The sequence below is a fragment of the Ambystoma mexicanum genome, chromosome 9 (genome assembly GCF_040938575.1).
Source record: "Ambystoma mexicanum isolate Mex_15411 chromosome 9, UKY_AmexF1_1, whole genome shotgun sequence".
Classification (NCBI taxonomy): domain Eukaryota; kingdom Metazoa; phylum Chordata; class Amphibia; order Caudata; family Ambystomatidae; genus Ambystoma; species Ambystoma mexicanum.
In genome coordinates this window covers 579,160,716-579,178,224 of record NC_090931.1, presented here as the reverse complement: position 1 = coordinate 579,178,224, position 17,509 = coordinate 579,160,716, and the positions used below count along the sequence as shown (strand labels likewise).

General features: G+C 49.2%; 1 protein-coding gene across 3 annotated transcripts in view; it reads left to right on the top strand.

Annotated features, from left to right (window-relative positions):
• Positions 1-17,509, top strand: part of LOC138488301 (aldehyde dehydrogenase family 3 member A2-like) — an 822,258-nt gene that overhangs the window by 587,638 nt on the left and 217,111 nt on the right. For all 3 annotated transcript variants that reach the window (XM_069615183.1, XM_069615182.1, XM_069615184.1), the window contains exon 7: positions 8,018-8,159. In XM_069615183.1, coding sequence (XP_069471284.1) covers positions 8,018-8,159 — 142 coding nt within the window. The remainder of the gene's footprint in view (positions 1-8,017; positions 8,160-17,509) is intronic.

Genomic DNA, 17,509 nt, shown 5'->3' with positions numbered 1-17,509 from the left:
TCAGACAACTTCACGCACCACACCCCATCTCGCCCAACTAGATCAGCCCAAACACACTGCCTAACTATCCCTAGATTTAAGCTCCAAAAAGCAGGCGGCACAAGCTTCCCTGTGCTTGCCGCTAAACTCTGGAACTCACTGCCAGTCTGCACAGATCCAAACCATCCTTTCACTGATTCAGACACAGTGCCAAAACTTGGCTACTGGCCAAAGAAGCCTAGAATGCCAACTTATTACTACACAAATGTACTTACTGCCTTCATAATCTGTACAATTTCAAATCTTGTAAATATGCTATCATGTGTATATTATCAGTAACTGTTTTATAATGTCTAGACTACCTGTATTGTTTACCTACTGACCATGCTTGCAATATATTGGCTACTTTGCAACCATGCCAAGCGCCTGGATGCCCCAGGGCCAGACGGCGCTATATAAATAATAAACTAAAGCACCAAAACATGTGTGCAACTTTTTTTACCCAAATGTTCAATATTCTTGTCGTATCATGTAGATGCAGATAAGCTCAGAAAAGTCTAGTGCCCACTTCACTGTAAATAAAGAGCTTTCACGTACAACATGCAACTGAAACAATGTGCTGGATTATTTATTCAGCTCACCTCATGAACTGAATTGCGCCTTTCTAAAGAATAGTAATTGATAGGGATGTATACGATTTGGCTGAGACAGAATTCTTCACGGCCAAATTGACTGTGATCAATTTTGCTGTGAAGACAATTTTGCCGCAGCAAAACTTAAACCCCTTCAACCCCCCCATGGCCCTCAGTACATCCCCCCTACTTAACTTTTTGGCATTCGCTTTTCTTCCGACCCTGCAGCGTCAGTTCCGTCCCTCCTCCACCGGTCGGATCCGACGCCGCAGGGTCCGCTTTTATTCTTTTTTGTTTTTTTTGTTTCTGTCCCCCGCCTCCAAACTTTCGGAAGCGGAGGACACCCTTTAAACTCCCCCAAAGACCATCACTACCAAACATGGGGAGCGGGGGACACACCCGCTCCCCATGTTTGGTAGTGATTACCCAATCGGATCGTTTCGATCGAATGTACTGGCCGAATTCGGACAGATGTACCATATGATCAATTCGAAACAATCAGAATGGGTAATACAGTTGATAGTACCATCCATCTGGATGTTTCCATGCATTACCTTTTGAAGCATGAAATGCCTGCTGATAACTTGAACCTGTGACCTGCGCAGATGTCTGACACAGCTGATCAATCGACTTCCCTACCTGGCTGCCCAAAAGTGCTGCCAAAAGGTTAAACCATTGGAGTGCATTTGTGGGCATTATCCAAAAATGCAAAGGCTGCTTAGATCGCACTGGATTAGTGTGGCAGATTGACTGAAATATGTATATTTCCCTTCGTAGGAAATATTTTCTTTTTGCACCTTTCCATCTATAGATTTCTATGGGACCCCAAGTCTTTTTTCTTTAACCTTGTCCTGACTTTTGGAGATCAGTAAAGGCTTGTGCTTTACTTCCCTTGCCTGTTGTGCTTACTCTTCTGGGGAAACGGTCTAGTCCCTAAGACTGTCAGTTCGGAGAGTTTTTTTGAAATTCTTCTATTTTTACAATTGCACACATCACCTTATAGTGAAGTGCAGTTAGAATACATTGAATCCTTATAACTTTTTTAACAAATGGCTTTTTGGTTGCTTTGACGGTGTGCATAAGGCAAGTTGGTGGGAGGTGTGATTTTTACAGTTTTTGTGATATTTTCTCATGAACTTCTGCATTTAGTGCAGATGGAAACTAAAGGTAGCTAGCACCCTAAAACTATTGTACCAAGAGATTTTCGTTTTTTCTTCCATCTTGTCCTTTGACCTTCTTGCTGCCTTCCCAGGTCATGAAATACCATATATGTTAACGCCTTTCTCTGTGAAAGCTGTTGCTTTTGCAGGTAAGTGACCTTTGTGTGTATGAGCCAGAGGAGTGGACTGAGACGGTCTGGTCCCAGTCCTCATCCTCTGGCACCTGAAAATCCGTTGCTGCACAGAAGTGATTACCTGTAGTTGCCCTGGGTTGTTTGAATGTTGCAAATCCTTACCATTGGTGGGCGTAAACTAGCTCCCAGCCTGAATCATGGATAAGAGTAGGGCTCCTGCCGCTATTTGACAGATTATCATTGGAACCAAGACCACTACTAGGAAGTGCAGCCCAATGACCAGAGGACTAGTCCTGCAGGAATCTACTCCATTGATTGGCCAGGTGAAGGCCTGCTCCTCTGCCTGATCTTAGAAGGCCCTCATTGGTGCTTCAACCAGTGGGAAAACCAGTCTTGACCGCTGCTCGAGGATCCGTGCCTTGGAAGCCTTTGAAAGTGTCCCTGAACCACCATGTGGAATGACCAGCTCTCTGTTGGGCTACCTCACTGCAGCCGTTGTGGTTCCAAGCAGAGACTTGGGACTTGCAACATCTTCAGCTTATACCACAAGTCACCAGTCCTCACATTTTGAGCCATCTCACGACAAAGGAAGCTGTGCTGGGGCTGCTTCCGTGTTCACCTCTGGAAGATCGCCTGTTGCTGCCTTACCGTGATGACTGCAGCAAAAACAATCTTTGTAATCCTGTAGACGCCCTGAAGTGTTTGCACTGCCGGAGATGCGTCTTTTCTTCCTTTGGGGCTCTTCAAGAGGTTGTCTGGAACAGTCTGGTGATAACCGCGACCAGCTCCCGACATGTAAAGTGTCCTCTGTACAACCGACCCCTGGGCTTCCCTGACCCGAACCAAGGACAGAAGATTGTGTCCCCAGCATATTCCGGAAGACCTGTAGTGTCCCTTGGAAAATCTGAGTCAGGGTGGTAAGTGAGCATACCTATTTCTGTCCTCCCAAGTCCCCTGTAGGGTAAGATTGGGTGTAGAGTCCTTGTCTCTAAACTACCCCTAACCTGGCCTTTGGTCATCGAACCTGGGCTAAGGCTACTTTCCTTAGACTTACCGCTGGATAATGATAAAGTGGGGGTACTTACATGACTTGAAGTAAATACTTTACTTACTTTAATAAACTTTCAAAGCACCACCACAGCCCAATGCATCAATTCTGTAATACCTTCCCTGAACAAACCATATTTGGAACATCTGACTTTTTGGGCACAATGCCCCATACATCTTAGAGCAGGACTTCATAAGACTGAGGGAACCGGGTTGTGCTTATTCCGACAGTTGTTACTGCATCCGATTACTCACCTGTTGAATAATGGTATTCAATGCATATTTCTACGGGTGAATGTACATATGTTATGTTATACGTGATTTTTGATTACATTACTTACCTGTGATTTTGTTGTCGCTTCGTGTGTTCATAAAGGCCTAATAAATAATTGTATTTATATACTTAATGACTAACTGGAATTAATGGTGTTGCTCTGTGCGGACCCAATGTAGCTCTAGACCACTCACGCTTGTCCTGAGACCAAGCCTTGACTGCTTTTCCACGCTACCTTCATTGGGTTTTGGACAACCTCTGTGTCTTCACTGTTTACCATAAATCGGGTGGCCTCCTAAAGGGGCTGATTTTAGAAATCCATCTCACATTTCTCAACTTTTGAAGTGTGCCTCCAACCCAAACATTACTTAAAGGGATAATTGAGTAACAACACTTAAAAAGAGCTCGTGGCCTGAGCATCCTTTAGGAGCCTGAATCTGTCAACAATGACTTTAATTGCCTTGCAGATGCTTCTAGTGCACCGTTCGGCAAGTAATACAAATAGTGGATTAATGCATCTGCTGCAAAGATCACTGAAAAACCTGCAGGTTAGATTGAAATCCTAGCAAGTCTGACTCAACCCTGAAAGTTAAACTTTGATGAAATTGGTATTATTGGCTTGGAAAATTAAAAGGGCAGCCTCATGCACACAGAGAGGAACGATCTCCCTGCACTCGGACTTGGCAACACACACACACACACACCCTCCCAACACACACCCTCCCCGTCCCAACACGCACGCGCACACACTCCCACAAACATGCACACCCTAATTTTGAGTGGATCGCCCTATCTCTCACGCAATCAAACACGGGCATAACTCCCTCACTTATCCTTGGCAGACCCCCCTCCTCATCCAAAGGCATGCTCAATCTCACAGCACAGTGTGCCTGCGAGTTAGCCATCTTCCCGGATCCTTTCACTCTGCCTACACCCCTGTGTTGCCTATGAGCCCCACTTGCTGGCACAGACTCAGTCAACATCTCTAAGATGCTGGACCTTCTCTAATGGCGTTTCATGCCTTGGCATCAACATTTTTTTTTCTCTGTAAAACGGATTACTCTTGAGCCTTAAGAATTCTGTAGTCAACCAGAAAGTCCATACAGATAATATAGTTTAGAATACAGTGCTGCACATGTAGTTACTCTTCAGCAGGTTAACTGCCAAGACTGTTTACACTGTTTGACTTGTTGCTCATTGTGGGAAATAATGAGCTCCCTGATAATCTAGGCTTAGCATAGCAGGTTTGTGTACTAGATTTTCCCTGAAACATTTCGGTTGTGCACATCAACTTAAATAATTAACTTTCCTTTCCAGCGCCCCACAGTGTTTGAAGTAATTTTGTAGTTAAATAGTGCTTTCATATAGCCTTTAATGTCACATTTCTCCACATTTTTCTGTAATAACAGCCAATTTGATTATTCCCCAAACCAATGGGCTTTCATTGATCACAGTGTAAAGGTGATGGGTTGACCCAAGATGCATTCTAACCTGTGAAGTGCAGGTTAGTCCTGTGTCAGGGTCCAGTGCCTAATTCAATGAGCTAACTGCCCAAATATATAGAAATAAAATCGATTTCGACCGAGATGTTTCGGCAAAAAATTCTGCGAGAAAAAGCCTGGCGATCTAATAACATAGAACCGTCTTAAGTATACTTGTTTCCAGCACCACAGACAACACAGAGCGGTTTAGTTGCATTATACACAGCATACTACTTCAGTAATATACAGTAGTGTAATGAGCTCATAGTTCTGTTCCCTGTGCCAATGTGTATTCACTCATGGTACTCCATTCAATACATCTGTTGGTTCACCTTTGCTGCTATAATGCTTTCCATTCCATGTTGCATTCATGTCACTTTGGAAGGTGGTTTATTGTTTTTTTTTTTGAGGTGCTCTATGAATGGGTCTGATATCTTCAATGCTGCTTTTTAATTACCTGAACCACTCACATGGGCTCAGAAAAGGACCGGCTTCCCTGAAGTCTTCCCCTTCAAAGAAACCTGGTAGAGCCCATAATGAAATTGTGAAATCTAGATATTATTACAATAATCAAAGTGCTTCATGCAGTTTATTCATACTCCTAAAACCTTCACTAATAGCTGTTTTTAGCTTTATTATGGTACTCAAATGACCAAACTCTGCCCTATTAGGATTCAAACTTGTGCAATCTATCCCTATGCTGAAGGCAAGGTTAACACGTGAGCTATCTACTAGACAAGGAATGCAGAACTAAGAAATGAGGGGGGGGGGAGCAACAGGTTTGTAATCTGTAAAGTAACTGCAAGGTGTTTTCTGACTGCCACTCTCTGATCCTGGCTCTCCTTTGCTGCTGCTGTGATTTGGCAATGCTATTCTCGGGCTTCTGTGTACTGAGGCAGTGTCAGCAGCTCAGGAAACAGAAGGCTCTTAACGCAGTGCATGCCAGGTTCAAAGTGGCAGAGCCAGCACCTACTGCCTCCCCTTGTCCTCAGCACATAGATGGGTGAAAACTCAATTCCAATGGAAGAGCAGCTGCAAAGAAGAGTTTGGGCCCTCTGACGATGGCACAGAGCAGAAGCCCCCCCTTTCCCTAAAGCACCCTATAGACAAAAGCATACTCTGCACAAAGCCAGCTATGAGCACCGCTGCCTCATCCTCTTCCCTATATTACAGAACGTGGGAGAGGGGGCTGTCGGTGACACTCGGGCAAAAGCAGGGGTTAGGGGGAATTGGTGATCACTAGCACCGTGACATGGGCCCTGTGTAGAGGCGAGGTGGTGAGGGTGCTTGTGCAACGTGAGGCTGAGACACTGACAGAGGCTCAGCTAGCCAACTGAAGCAAATTGGTTAACTGCGAGGCACGTACGTGAAAGCGCAGGCACATATATTGGAACTCCTGAATGGTCCAAATTGTGTAACGCATGCCTTCATTGGTTTATAGGGCGGATGTGCAGAGACTATAGCAAATTGTGTCGCAACAAGTTTATGCCAAATGTGTTGCCAGTGGAGATTGTGCTTCCCAACACTCCTTTCCACTCTTTCCATCCTGGCCGAGGTAAGCGCTGCTGTTTCCGATGCCCTGCCCCAACATACCACCATTTTGGGGCTGCGCGACCCTCTCTGCCTCCGTAGTCATGCAGCTGCTTGCCCTTGTTTTGTCTCGCCTCCCGCCACCTCCCCTGGGCCCTGATTGGCCAACTTCATCCACATCCTCGACTTGAACTGGGCAGCCCTGTGCCCGGCAGCCCATTCGACTAAGGGCCCCGAGGCAAAGGGCGGCTCCTACAATGACGGCTCCAAACAGTGTCAGCAGGGCGAGGCAGTGAAGCCAGCGACCAGCCTCAGACACCAAAGTAAGTGTGACTTGGGTGGGGAGTAGAGCCATTAGTCTACTCCAGAAAGCCCTGCCATGCTACCTTACCTTTCCAAAACATAGACTGTCAGGGGAACATCACTTACACCACTCATATTTAGATTTGTGACCACCTTCCTGAGTCTATTCATGACATGATTGTGTATGTTGCCTTGCATCGCATATAAACATATTTGTGAACGTTAGCATGAGCCACACTTGGATAGAATTGTGAACATTAGCCTGCGCCGCATGTAGATAGGATTGTTAATGCTAGCAAATACCACACATAGACATAATTGTGAAGGTTAGCAAGTGCCACACATAGATAGAATTGTGAATGCTAGCAGGTGCTACACTTAGATGGAGTTATGAAGGCTAGCAAATGCCACTCTTAGATGGAACTGTGAATGTTCGCTTATGCCACGCTTGTATGGAATTATGAAGATTAGCAAGTGCAACACTTAAATGGAATTATGAATGTTAGCATCCCCCACACTTAGACAGAATTGTGAACATTAGCCTCCGCCGCATCTAGATAGGATTGTGAATGTTAGCATGTGTCACAATTAGACAGAATTGGGAATGCTAGCATGTTAAATGCTATGTAACCCTATAACCAAAACAGCTCAAACTATCTGCATACTTATCTCACTCAAAAAAGCTCACGCAACCATCTCTCGCACAACAAGCTGCACGCACTTCACCACAGCGCAACAACACATAAACCGCACCAACAGCAGACGAGGACTGACATTGCTCCGATACTCGCACCAAAGCTCAGCACACGGTGTATACCGAGTTGAAGCTGCCAACAGAACACCACTCCTCTCGCTATCCTACTCCCTCCTCACCTTACTAACCCACCCCACCTTCTCGTTTACAGATCCGCCAGAGTGCCTGGGGACCAACTCCGTTGGTGACGGTGCGTGGTACAAATACCTTTAACATTTCGCTGTTGAAATGTTTTTCTCCATATGATTGTGCTTTGGGCCACCATGCACCAACACAAACAATTGAATTCTGTTTTAACAGGAACAAACAAAAACCTGCGCAACAAAATGTATACTCTGTCAGATGGTGCTAGTTTCTGACATCTGTGTGTAGCCTCCTGATGCAGGTTCGAATCCTTCCGGGGGCCAACTCCGCCTTTCATCCTTCCGAGGTCAATAAATTAAGTACAGCATGGTCTGTAATGATATCAACTGTTAATACAGTACTTTGATGCCCTCAGATGAACTAGCGCTATATAAAAAGTGGTATTATTAGATCTACTGTGAAACATTCCAGACTTCTGCCATGTTCACTTCCACCCATCGAAAGCCTTTACGCTACTAAGATGCAGTTAGCGAATCGAGCCACTTGAATTATGCACAGTATGTTAAATTGGAACCAACGTCATGCTGCATATTGATTTTACGGTAAGCAGTGTTTGTCATACTGTTTCCTTGTTCTAAGGAGTTCTATGGAGAAGATATAAAGAAATCCCCCGATTATGAAAGAATCATCAACAAGCGTCACTTCAGTCGGCTTATGAATTTGCTGGAAGGACAGAAAATTGCCCATGGTGGTCAGCATGATGAATCCTCCCGTTTTATAGGTATGTGGTGTACTGTTTGTATAGTGCTTACTGCTAGGCTTCTGAGCACTAATTGAGTTAAGTACTGTAAATGTGTTTTCTATCGTTAATTTGGTCAGCACTTTCCAGGGTGGCAATACTATTTTGCGAAGCCCCTTCTGAAATGTAGTCCACCCCCCAGACCTCAAGCTGCATTAGTACCAAGAAGATATCTTTATTGGTGTAAATTCAATTTGAGGTCTGGTGGTAGCAGTGGTACAGATAAGATATTGAGGCAGGAGTATTTTACCACCTATTTTTAAAATTTGAGAATAAATGTGATTTTCAAGAGTAAAAATGAGTTTTCTCCTTTACAAGAGAGTAAAAAGTATGCGACATCCAGCGATGTGTGCACAAACTGTATGGAAATCATTACCATGCAGCAGCTTTTTGCATTGTGACCGAAAAGCAGGTTTCTCACAAATAACAGATAAAGCACATGGTGAAGTGGCACAAACACCCCCTCGCAAATGGACAGATGAGCGCAGTGCTCCAGATAAGATTTTGAAGTCCTCTATTTTTTTTTAAAGTTGGGAACAAAATGATTTTTAAGGAAGTAAAAACGGAAGTCCAATACACAATGGGAGTACTTTTTAATTGAGTAAAAATGTGTTTTAACTGGAAAACAGGTTTAAAAAATAATTCTTTTGCACCTAGTTATTCAGACTCATTAAAAGATACATGTTTACTTCTTCCAATTAGGCAGTAAGTTTCTTCCTGTGGTACTATGTAAACAGCTAGTTCAAATATATCCGTGGGGCCATGTGGATGAAAGCAAGGGAACAAGTTCCTGCGTGTCTGTTTCCTATTTTTTGTTGGAAGTATTTTTACTCCCCGTTTTATTATTTGGGAGTATTCCTCTATTTTTAGGGAATAATTGTGGCAGATACACCCCTTCTCCAGCATGGGGTCTAGCATGGATTCACATGCTCATGAATATTCCCTGTCAGGCCGGGAATCCTCGGTAAAGAAAAAATCAGTATCAGTTTCGTTTCTGATCTGTCTTTCTTAGTAGTAACCAATCCCTGATCTCTGGGTCATACTGCCCCCAGCCAATGACTGCCCTCTACCTAAGTCCCTCCCCTTGCAGCCATCCTCAGATTTTTACCGCACGTTCAAGTGTTGGGAGTCCTCGTGTTTTAGCTCTCAAGCTTTTACTGCGTTTTTGCGCTTTTTCAGGAGATTTTTCTCATTTTTTCGGTTAATCGAGCCTCAAGCTCCACCGTTTCTACTTCCGATAATGGGGACCCGTTTCGGAATTCTTCTACGCCCCTCAAGGGTGAAGTTTTCGTCGAGTTACGCTTCTTGGAGGATTCCAGAAGATCTGTGGCCTACCTCAACGGACATGGCCCAGGACAAGGGAAGCTCGACGCCCGGATCCAAGCTGTTCAGGAGCTGCCCAGGATGCGGATTGCAAAATGTTTTCAAGGAGGACGAGCATTCGAGATGTCTCTACTGCCTTCATGAGGACAAGACGCACGTGGAGAAGGACTGTGTGTTCTGCAAGAACCTGTTGGAACGGACCAAGCAAGATCGTCGTTCCCGCCTCTCGTGGCTGGAGAAGGGCACAGCAGGTGAAAAGGCGAAGAAAAAGTCTGAGCGGTCTTCTAAGTCCTGTGAGGGCGCCCCGGCGACGGGCGCCCAACAGAAGGCCAAGCACCGCGGGCACCGGGAGCACCGAAAGGTCGGGCTCCTTGGCTGCCAGGCCTGGCGCGACTTCCTTGGCACGATCAACCACGAGCCGGCGCTCTGGTTCGGGGAAGAGGAAGTCCGAGAACCCGGGTAAGCTTCTGGAGAGGCCCCGGTCGATCTCGAAGGGAGCCGAGGGGGAGCGAGGTGATGACCCTCCTCCCAAAGCGAAGGCCCAGGACGCACCTAAGGTGGTGAGGGCCTTGATCCACCCGGCAAAGGCCTCTATCAAGGTTGTCGTAGAGGCCCTGGCGAAGCCAGCAGAGGCTACGACAGTGGAGGCGACCTCGGGGCCCAGAGTTTCCCTGCCACCGCGGAGGGAATCCTCTTTCCAGACCATCGTTAAGACCCCAGTGAAGACCCCGGCGGAAAAAGAGGGGGGGCAGTGGCCATTACGGACTCGGATTCAGCCTCTGAGGAGGATCCGGTGGAAACCGTGAAAGGCCTCAACGAGAGGTTCATAGGCATCGAGAGGTTCGAGAGGTTTCAATCCCAGGGGAAGGTTCCCGCTGATGTGATCGAAGATAGCGACGATGTCGCGCTCACCTGATTCCCACGGAGGCGCAGGTCTGGCTTCGAGTGCTGATGCTTCTATGGTGAAGCGCAGGACTCTGAAGATGGACTCACTGGCTCGCAGGAATATTCCCCTGTGCGTGAAAAGGGAGTATTACTTACTGACAGAATAATGCTCAAGCCTCCCACTCCCTTCCAACCCTCCACGATACCCTTCCTCGATTCCCCGTGAAGTCTCACCTTAGGGTCTGGAAGGATGAGTTCTCCATCCTGCTTCTGATGCAGGGGCGTGTTGAAACCCAGTTACTTCACTGGATTGAGGTTTGATGGGAGTTCAAATAAGCTTGACTATTCAGGTAAGGCGCTGTAAGAGTTCTGTAGCAAGTTCAAAAGTTCAAGCTTAATAATAATGTTCATTGTCTTATTTCAGCAAGCGCTAACGCTTATGTCTTTTTCCCCTTAGGGGCCGGGGTTCGGAATGCTGGAGATATGGCGCCGACCCGAAGTGAAACGTGCAGTTCCAGTAAATGACAGGTAAGTTCTGGATGAGCGTTCGGGTAATGTCTTTGCATTCGCTCATTCAATGTCTTTGTCTTTTTTCCCCATAGGGGCCGGGGTCCGGAATGCCAGGAAGCGGCAGGACCCGAAATGAAATGGGAATGACCCAACAGGTAAGTCTTAGAAGGAAACTGAGCTTTTCCTATTCCCTTCCTTCTCTCACCTTGTGTTCTTGTCTTTTTCTCTCTAGGCTCTGGGAAGTGGCTGCGGATCCGGATGATCGCTGCTGAAGATGGAGGTGCCCAGGAAAGGTGAGTGAAATGCAGCGCTGCAGCGATCGAAGCGAAATGCTTTTAAAATGATGTCTTCCCTTTCAGGATCGTCGGTGTGAAGTCTCCGTGATGCAGCTTTAGCAGGTAAGGTCTTCTTTCTCTCCAATTCTCTCTTAGCAGGTGACCCAGGATGCTGACAGGCGTGGCTGAAGTCCAGAAGCAGGAGCTGACACGGTGAGCGTCCAGCTGCGAGGAGCAGAACAACGCGAAGCGTGAGTTGCTGATCGGGCGTGGTTTAATTAGCTTTGGAAGAAGTTCCAGGTATGTATCCTTCCACCGATCAGGTATGTACCCTTCCCCGACCACACCCAGGGGAAAGTAGTTCCACAGGTAAAGTAGTTCCATTCAGGCCTCAAGAGGGCCTGGATGTAGCAGCATGGTCTGCATCAGGTAAGTGCACCTTAAAACACTTGAACACATGTCTAGCTTTATGAGCCTGGCGCCAGGACAGGGGTCCAACATGAGCCTGGCGCCTAAGGCGCCAGGACTGTGTCCAAAGGGCCCCAGCTTGGGCCCGCTGGCACTTCCCTGGGGGAAATGATGCCTGCCTCTGGGGTTGCTGGGTCGGACCTGGCTCCTTGGAGGTAGGCATCATGACAGACGATGGCGACGACGAGGGCCCAGTGGTGGAGCAGCCATCCCGTCCGTTGCAGCCATTACCTGAGCCCCAGGATAGCTCGGTGGCCATTTTGTTGGCGATCCAATCCTTATGTACTGAGATAAGGACGAGGTTACCACGGACCCCGACGGAGGATCCAGAACCAGGCCCGTCGGGAAGCCCTCCGAACAAGCGGAGGAGAGTCGACCCTGCTCCGCCCTTCGTGCCGGCGAGGCCTGTGGACCCCTCATCCCCCTCACCGGACCCTCCGGGAGGATATGGCGACCGATACAGCGACGGGGACGGACGACGATGGCGGCGATGACACAGCGGACATGCCGTCATCACCCCCCCTCGGGCCTCTCTGCCCGACGAAATTGGCTCTTTTCACGCCATGATAGCTAGGGCATCCGCGCTCTTCCAGCTCTGCCCTGAGGAACAGAAAAAGGAAGATTTTCTTTACCAACGACGAGATGCCAAGAGAAAGACGGTCCTCGCGGTGCCGTTGCTCAACGACATCTGGGACGAGGGGCTGGCTATCCTCAAGAACCCTTCCACGACACCCGCCAAGAGGGACAGGTACGAGAAGAAGTACTGGGTCCCCGATGCCGCCCCCTTGTGCCTCAGGGCCCAGCCCACGCCGGACTATGTCGTCTCGGCAGTGACCAAGAAGAAAGCAGCGGGTGCGGCGGCTTCCACTTCCCCGCCGGACAGCGAGGGCAAGAAGTTAGACTCCATGGGACAACGAGTCATCTCGTCGGCGACGACGATTAAGGCGGCCAGTGCCTTAGCGATTGTGGCCCGTTACAACAGGGAGCTTTGGTTCAAGATAGCTCCTCTGCTAGACTTCCTACCGGACGACAAGAGGGCGGAGGCCCTACAGATTCTGCAGGAAGGAGAGATGGTGTCGGATCACGCCATAACGGTGGCAACGGACATTGCCGATACCGGATTTCGCCAACTGGGCAACAGGGTTTGCCGCCGCCGACGAGGATGGCTCAAGGCGACAGACTTTCGCCAGGACACAACCTATTTGTAAAGACGGTGGATGAGTCCCTCCAGGCCATCAAGACAGACACGGAAACAGCCTGAGCCCTAGGAGTCCTTCAGCAACGGCGGCCCTTTCAGAGCTCTGGAGGCAGACAGGGAGCCTCCAAGGGATCCAGCGGCGGCTCTTCTACTTAGCGCCAGGCGGCCCGCTCCTCGTCCCAGTAGGCCTACAGAGGCCGCGGCAAGCAAGGAGGGTCTCGCCGCCGTCGACAAGGAGGCCAAGGCGGCAAGGCCTCTTCCAAGCAGGACTGAACCGGCCGTAGCGTCGGGCCCCCACCGAAGCACCCCGGTGGGAGGCAGGCTGACAAAGTTCGTCAGCGTGTGGGAGTCCATCTCCACCGACCGTTGGGTGCTGGACACCCTGGCCCGCGGACACTCGCTGGAATTTCAAAGTAGTGTCCTTGCATTCCTCCCGTGGCCAGGAAGGAGAATCACGTCCCTCAACTGCTGTTGGAGGTAAGGGCGATGCTCAAGAAGGGTGCCATCGAGCTCGTCCCCAAGAGGCTCCGGAGTATACTCAAGATACTTCCTCGTCAGAAAGAAGACAGGCGGTTGGCGCCCCATCCTGGCCCTGCGTCGGTTGAACAAGTACATCAAGGTACAGAAATTCAGGATGGTCACCCTCCAGCACGTGCTGGGACAGCTGGAGGAGGGCGACTTCCTATCGTCACTGGACCTGGAGGATGCTTACTTCCACATCCCCATTCTAAAAGGACACAGAAATTTCCTCAGATTCGTAGTCCAGGGGCGTCGCTACAAATTCAGAGCCCTGCCGTTCGTATTAAAGTCGGCACCCAGGGTGTTCACCAAGTGCCTCGCACCTGTGGTGGCGCGGCTGCACCTGCAAGGGATCCACATCTACCCCTACCTGGAAGACTGGCTAATCCGTGCAAGATCAAGAGAACTCGCCGTCGAACACACAGCGAGGACCATCCGCCTGCTCACGGAGCTGGGATTCGCCATCAACTACCCCAAATCCCATCTGGTCCTGTCGCAGGTGGCGCTGTTTCTGGGAGCGCGATACAGTGAAGCGATTGGCATCTCCGTCGGAAGAAAGGACGAAGGCCATTTCGGACAAGGTGCGCAGCGCCTGTTAGCCACGGATGTGGCCAGAGTGAGGTCCATCAAGTCCCTCCTCGGGATGATGTCCTCATGCATCTACCTTGTGCCCCTTTGCAGACTTCGGATGCGTCCGATACAAGAGTTCCTTGACGCCTGCTGGATTCAAGCGGCGGGCATCTTCGAAGACAGGATCCCGCTTGACCAGGAGTTTCGTCTGGCGATTCTATGGTGGGGTGCCCGTGCGCACCTCGCGGCAGGCATGGACTTTCAGGCCCCGGCGTATCAGGAGACGGTAACGACGGATGCCTCCCTGGAGGGATGGGGGGCCCATACCGGAGATCTCCACGCAAGAGGCCTCTGGCTCCCGGAGGAGAGGTCTCTTCACATCAACATCCTGGAGCTACGAGCCGTGTTCTGGGCACTCAAATCGTTCCTTCCGTCCCTCAAGGACAAAGTGGTGAGGATCTTCACCGACAACACCACCACGATGTTCTACATCCGGAAGCAGAGAGGCACCAGATCCCCATCCCTATCCAAGGAGGCCCAGGATCTGTGGCACTGGGCCGTCGCCCAGGGGATGTTTCTGGTTCCCTTCCACATGGCAGGAATAAAAAACACCATTGCTGACTCACTCATTAGGGAGCTGTGCTCGTGCCACGAGTGGGAACTACGCCAGGACCAGGTGGATCGGCTCTTTCGCAGCAGGTTCACACAACCGTGGAGCATGGGCGATGCTTTCTCGTTCCCTTGGGACGGCCTGTTCCTGTACACGTTGCCGTTGCGTCTCATCAACCAGCTCAAGAGGTCCAGGTGCTGGATGATCCCCATCGCACTGGCGTGGCCGAGACAGATCTGGTTCCCGGACCTTCTGGACTTGTCAGCGTCCCCACCTATCAAGCTGGCGACTGACGCGGCTCTTCTCTCCAGAGAAGGAGGCGCCATTCTCCATCACGACCCGGAGTCGCTGAACTTGCAGGCTTGGCTCCTGCAGCACTAAAGTTTGGAGGATACGATATCCCGGCTGACTGCAGAGAGGTTCTTGCAAAAGCCAGGGCATCCTCAACTCTCAAATGCTATGGACATAAGTGGAAGAGGTTCTCTGTCTGGTGCCGTGCACAGAAGATTAACCCTCTGCGGATTACGGCCCCTCAAGTATTGCCGTACCTACCGTCGCTGGCCAAAGCTGGACTGGCTCACGCCTCCATCAAGATGCATCTGGCTGCCATTTCCCGATGCACCAGAACTACAGGACGGGCGTCCTTGTGGTCTCATCGCCTGGTGAAGGAATTTATGAAGGGACTATTCCGATCGTTCCCGCCGGTGAAGTCCCCCGCCCCGGCGTTGGAGCTCAACATGGTGCTGACCAGGCTCATGGGTGCCCCATTCGAGCCTATGCATTCGGCGCTGTTGAAGTTCCTGTCGTGGAAGACCGCATTTCTTGTGGCCATCACCTCCGCACGACGAGTGGGAGAGATCCAGGCCCTATCTTGCAAGCCTCCACACTTGACTTTTCACGACACGAGTGTGGTGCTGAGGACGCACCCCTCCTTTATGCCCAAGGTGCCGTCGGACTTCCACCTCAATGAGCCCTTGGTGTTGCCAGTTTTCTTCCTGTCGCCTTCGTCTCTGGCCGAGAGGACTTTGCACTCACTGGATGTGGCTGGAGCACTGAAGTTCTATGTGGACCGCACAAAGAGTTTTCGGAAGACATCACAGCTGTTTCTGAACTTTGGACCTGTGAATCAAGGGAAGGCTCTCTCGAAGGCTTCCATTTCCAGATGGCTCTCCGGCTTTATCATGCACTGTCACCGGTTGGCAAACCGACCGCTGCCCGGCCGTCCGAGAGCCCATTCGAGCAGAGCGATCGCTGCTACCACGACGTTCCTGTCTGGTGTGCCCCTGCTGGACATCTGCAGGGCTGCTACGTGGAGGTCGACGCACACCTTCACAAGATTCTACTGCGTCGATCGGGACTCCAGGGAGGAGTCCAGGGTCGGCCAAGCAGTGCTGCGCAACCTGTTCGCTTAAGGTGAGCCTGGTGAGGAGGTAAGAGATGCTTAATGTTGAGTTGTTGTATTGCTTAATGTTGAGCCTATTGCCACCTCCCATGGTTGTGCATGTGTATACTGCTATGTAGTCTTATATTCATGAGCATGTGAATCCATGCCAGACCCCATGCTGGAGAAGGAACAAGTTACTTACCTGTAACTGTTGTTCTCCAGCATGGGTCTGGCATGGATTCACATGCGAACCCTCCCTCCTTCCCCTCTGCAGCTCTTCACTTGGCCATACTGCCACTTTACGTGCTACCAAATCTGAGGATGGCTGCCAGGGGAGGGGCTTAGGTAGAGGGCATTCATTGGCTGGGGGCAGTATGACCCAGAGATCAGTGATTGCTTACTACTAAGAAAGACAGATCAGAAACGAAACGGATACTGATTTTTTCTTTACTGAGGATTCCCGGCCTGACGACAGGGAATATTCATGAGCATGTGAATCCATGCCAGACCCATGCTGGAGAACATCAGTTACAGGTAAGTAACCTGTTCCTTATCTGTAGGGCTGGATGCACCCCAGCATGCCAGTAGTTGCTTCTATATGCACAGACCTGCGATAAATGCCGTATGTACCCCTGTAAGAACACACCTGTAATGACTTTGCCGCAACATGCCAGTATTTGCTCGTATACGCACTTGTGATGGCTTTGACCAAAAAAATGCAATGTAATAACATACGTGATTAATTTGGCAAAACATTCCAACATTTCTCCCTGAAATACCTCCCTTGTCAAAGCATTGCCCAATGCTTCGGTATTTAAATCATGCAAAAGTACTTATCTGCCCCCAATACACACACTTACTTCACCCCCACATGCACACCATTCACATACTGACACTGGCTCTGTTAGCGCCCCATACAGTTGCCCAAGCATACTAGTGGCTACTGTGGATAATGCAAAAAAGACAACAGATAAAGCAAGACAGATTTTAAGCAGCTCCACTACACTGGATGTGCCACTCACTGTGAAAGAATCATTCATTACTGATGCCAGTGTTAAGGATTTGGTAGGGCACTAAAGTGAATATAGTGAGATCCAGATCTGCCACAGGACGATACCAGAGTGGACGGGCATGTCTAGAATCAGGTTATAGGTAAAGCAGGAAAGGTGAAAGGCAAACTGGTGAATGGAGAAAAGATCAATGGATCGCAGAGGGAAGGTGAGATGTGAGAGGAGAAGGGCGAGATGTAGAAATTAGCCTATTTCATAAAATGATTGGATTGGAAGGGTATAGCAGAAGAGGGGCAGGTAAGAGACAGATGAAGAGACAAAGAAAGGCAACGATATTATATGAGAAGTGCAGGGGAGAGCATGATGCAGGAAAGACAGGAGGGGTGTAGTAGAGGAGTAATTGAGGACAAGTAATAATTCTAGCGCCCACTTCCCTAGTTGGAAATTGATCCAAACCTATGTCCCAACTGATTGTTATAAGAATACATTTCCAGACTTTTATTGCACATTAAACAAAGCACTACTTGTGTGAACCTTTAGATTTAAACATGATTTTGGGAGAAATACGACACTGTCCTTT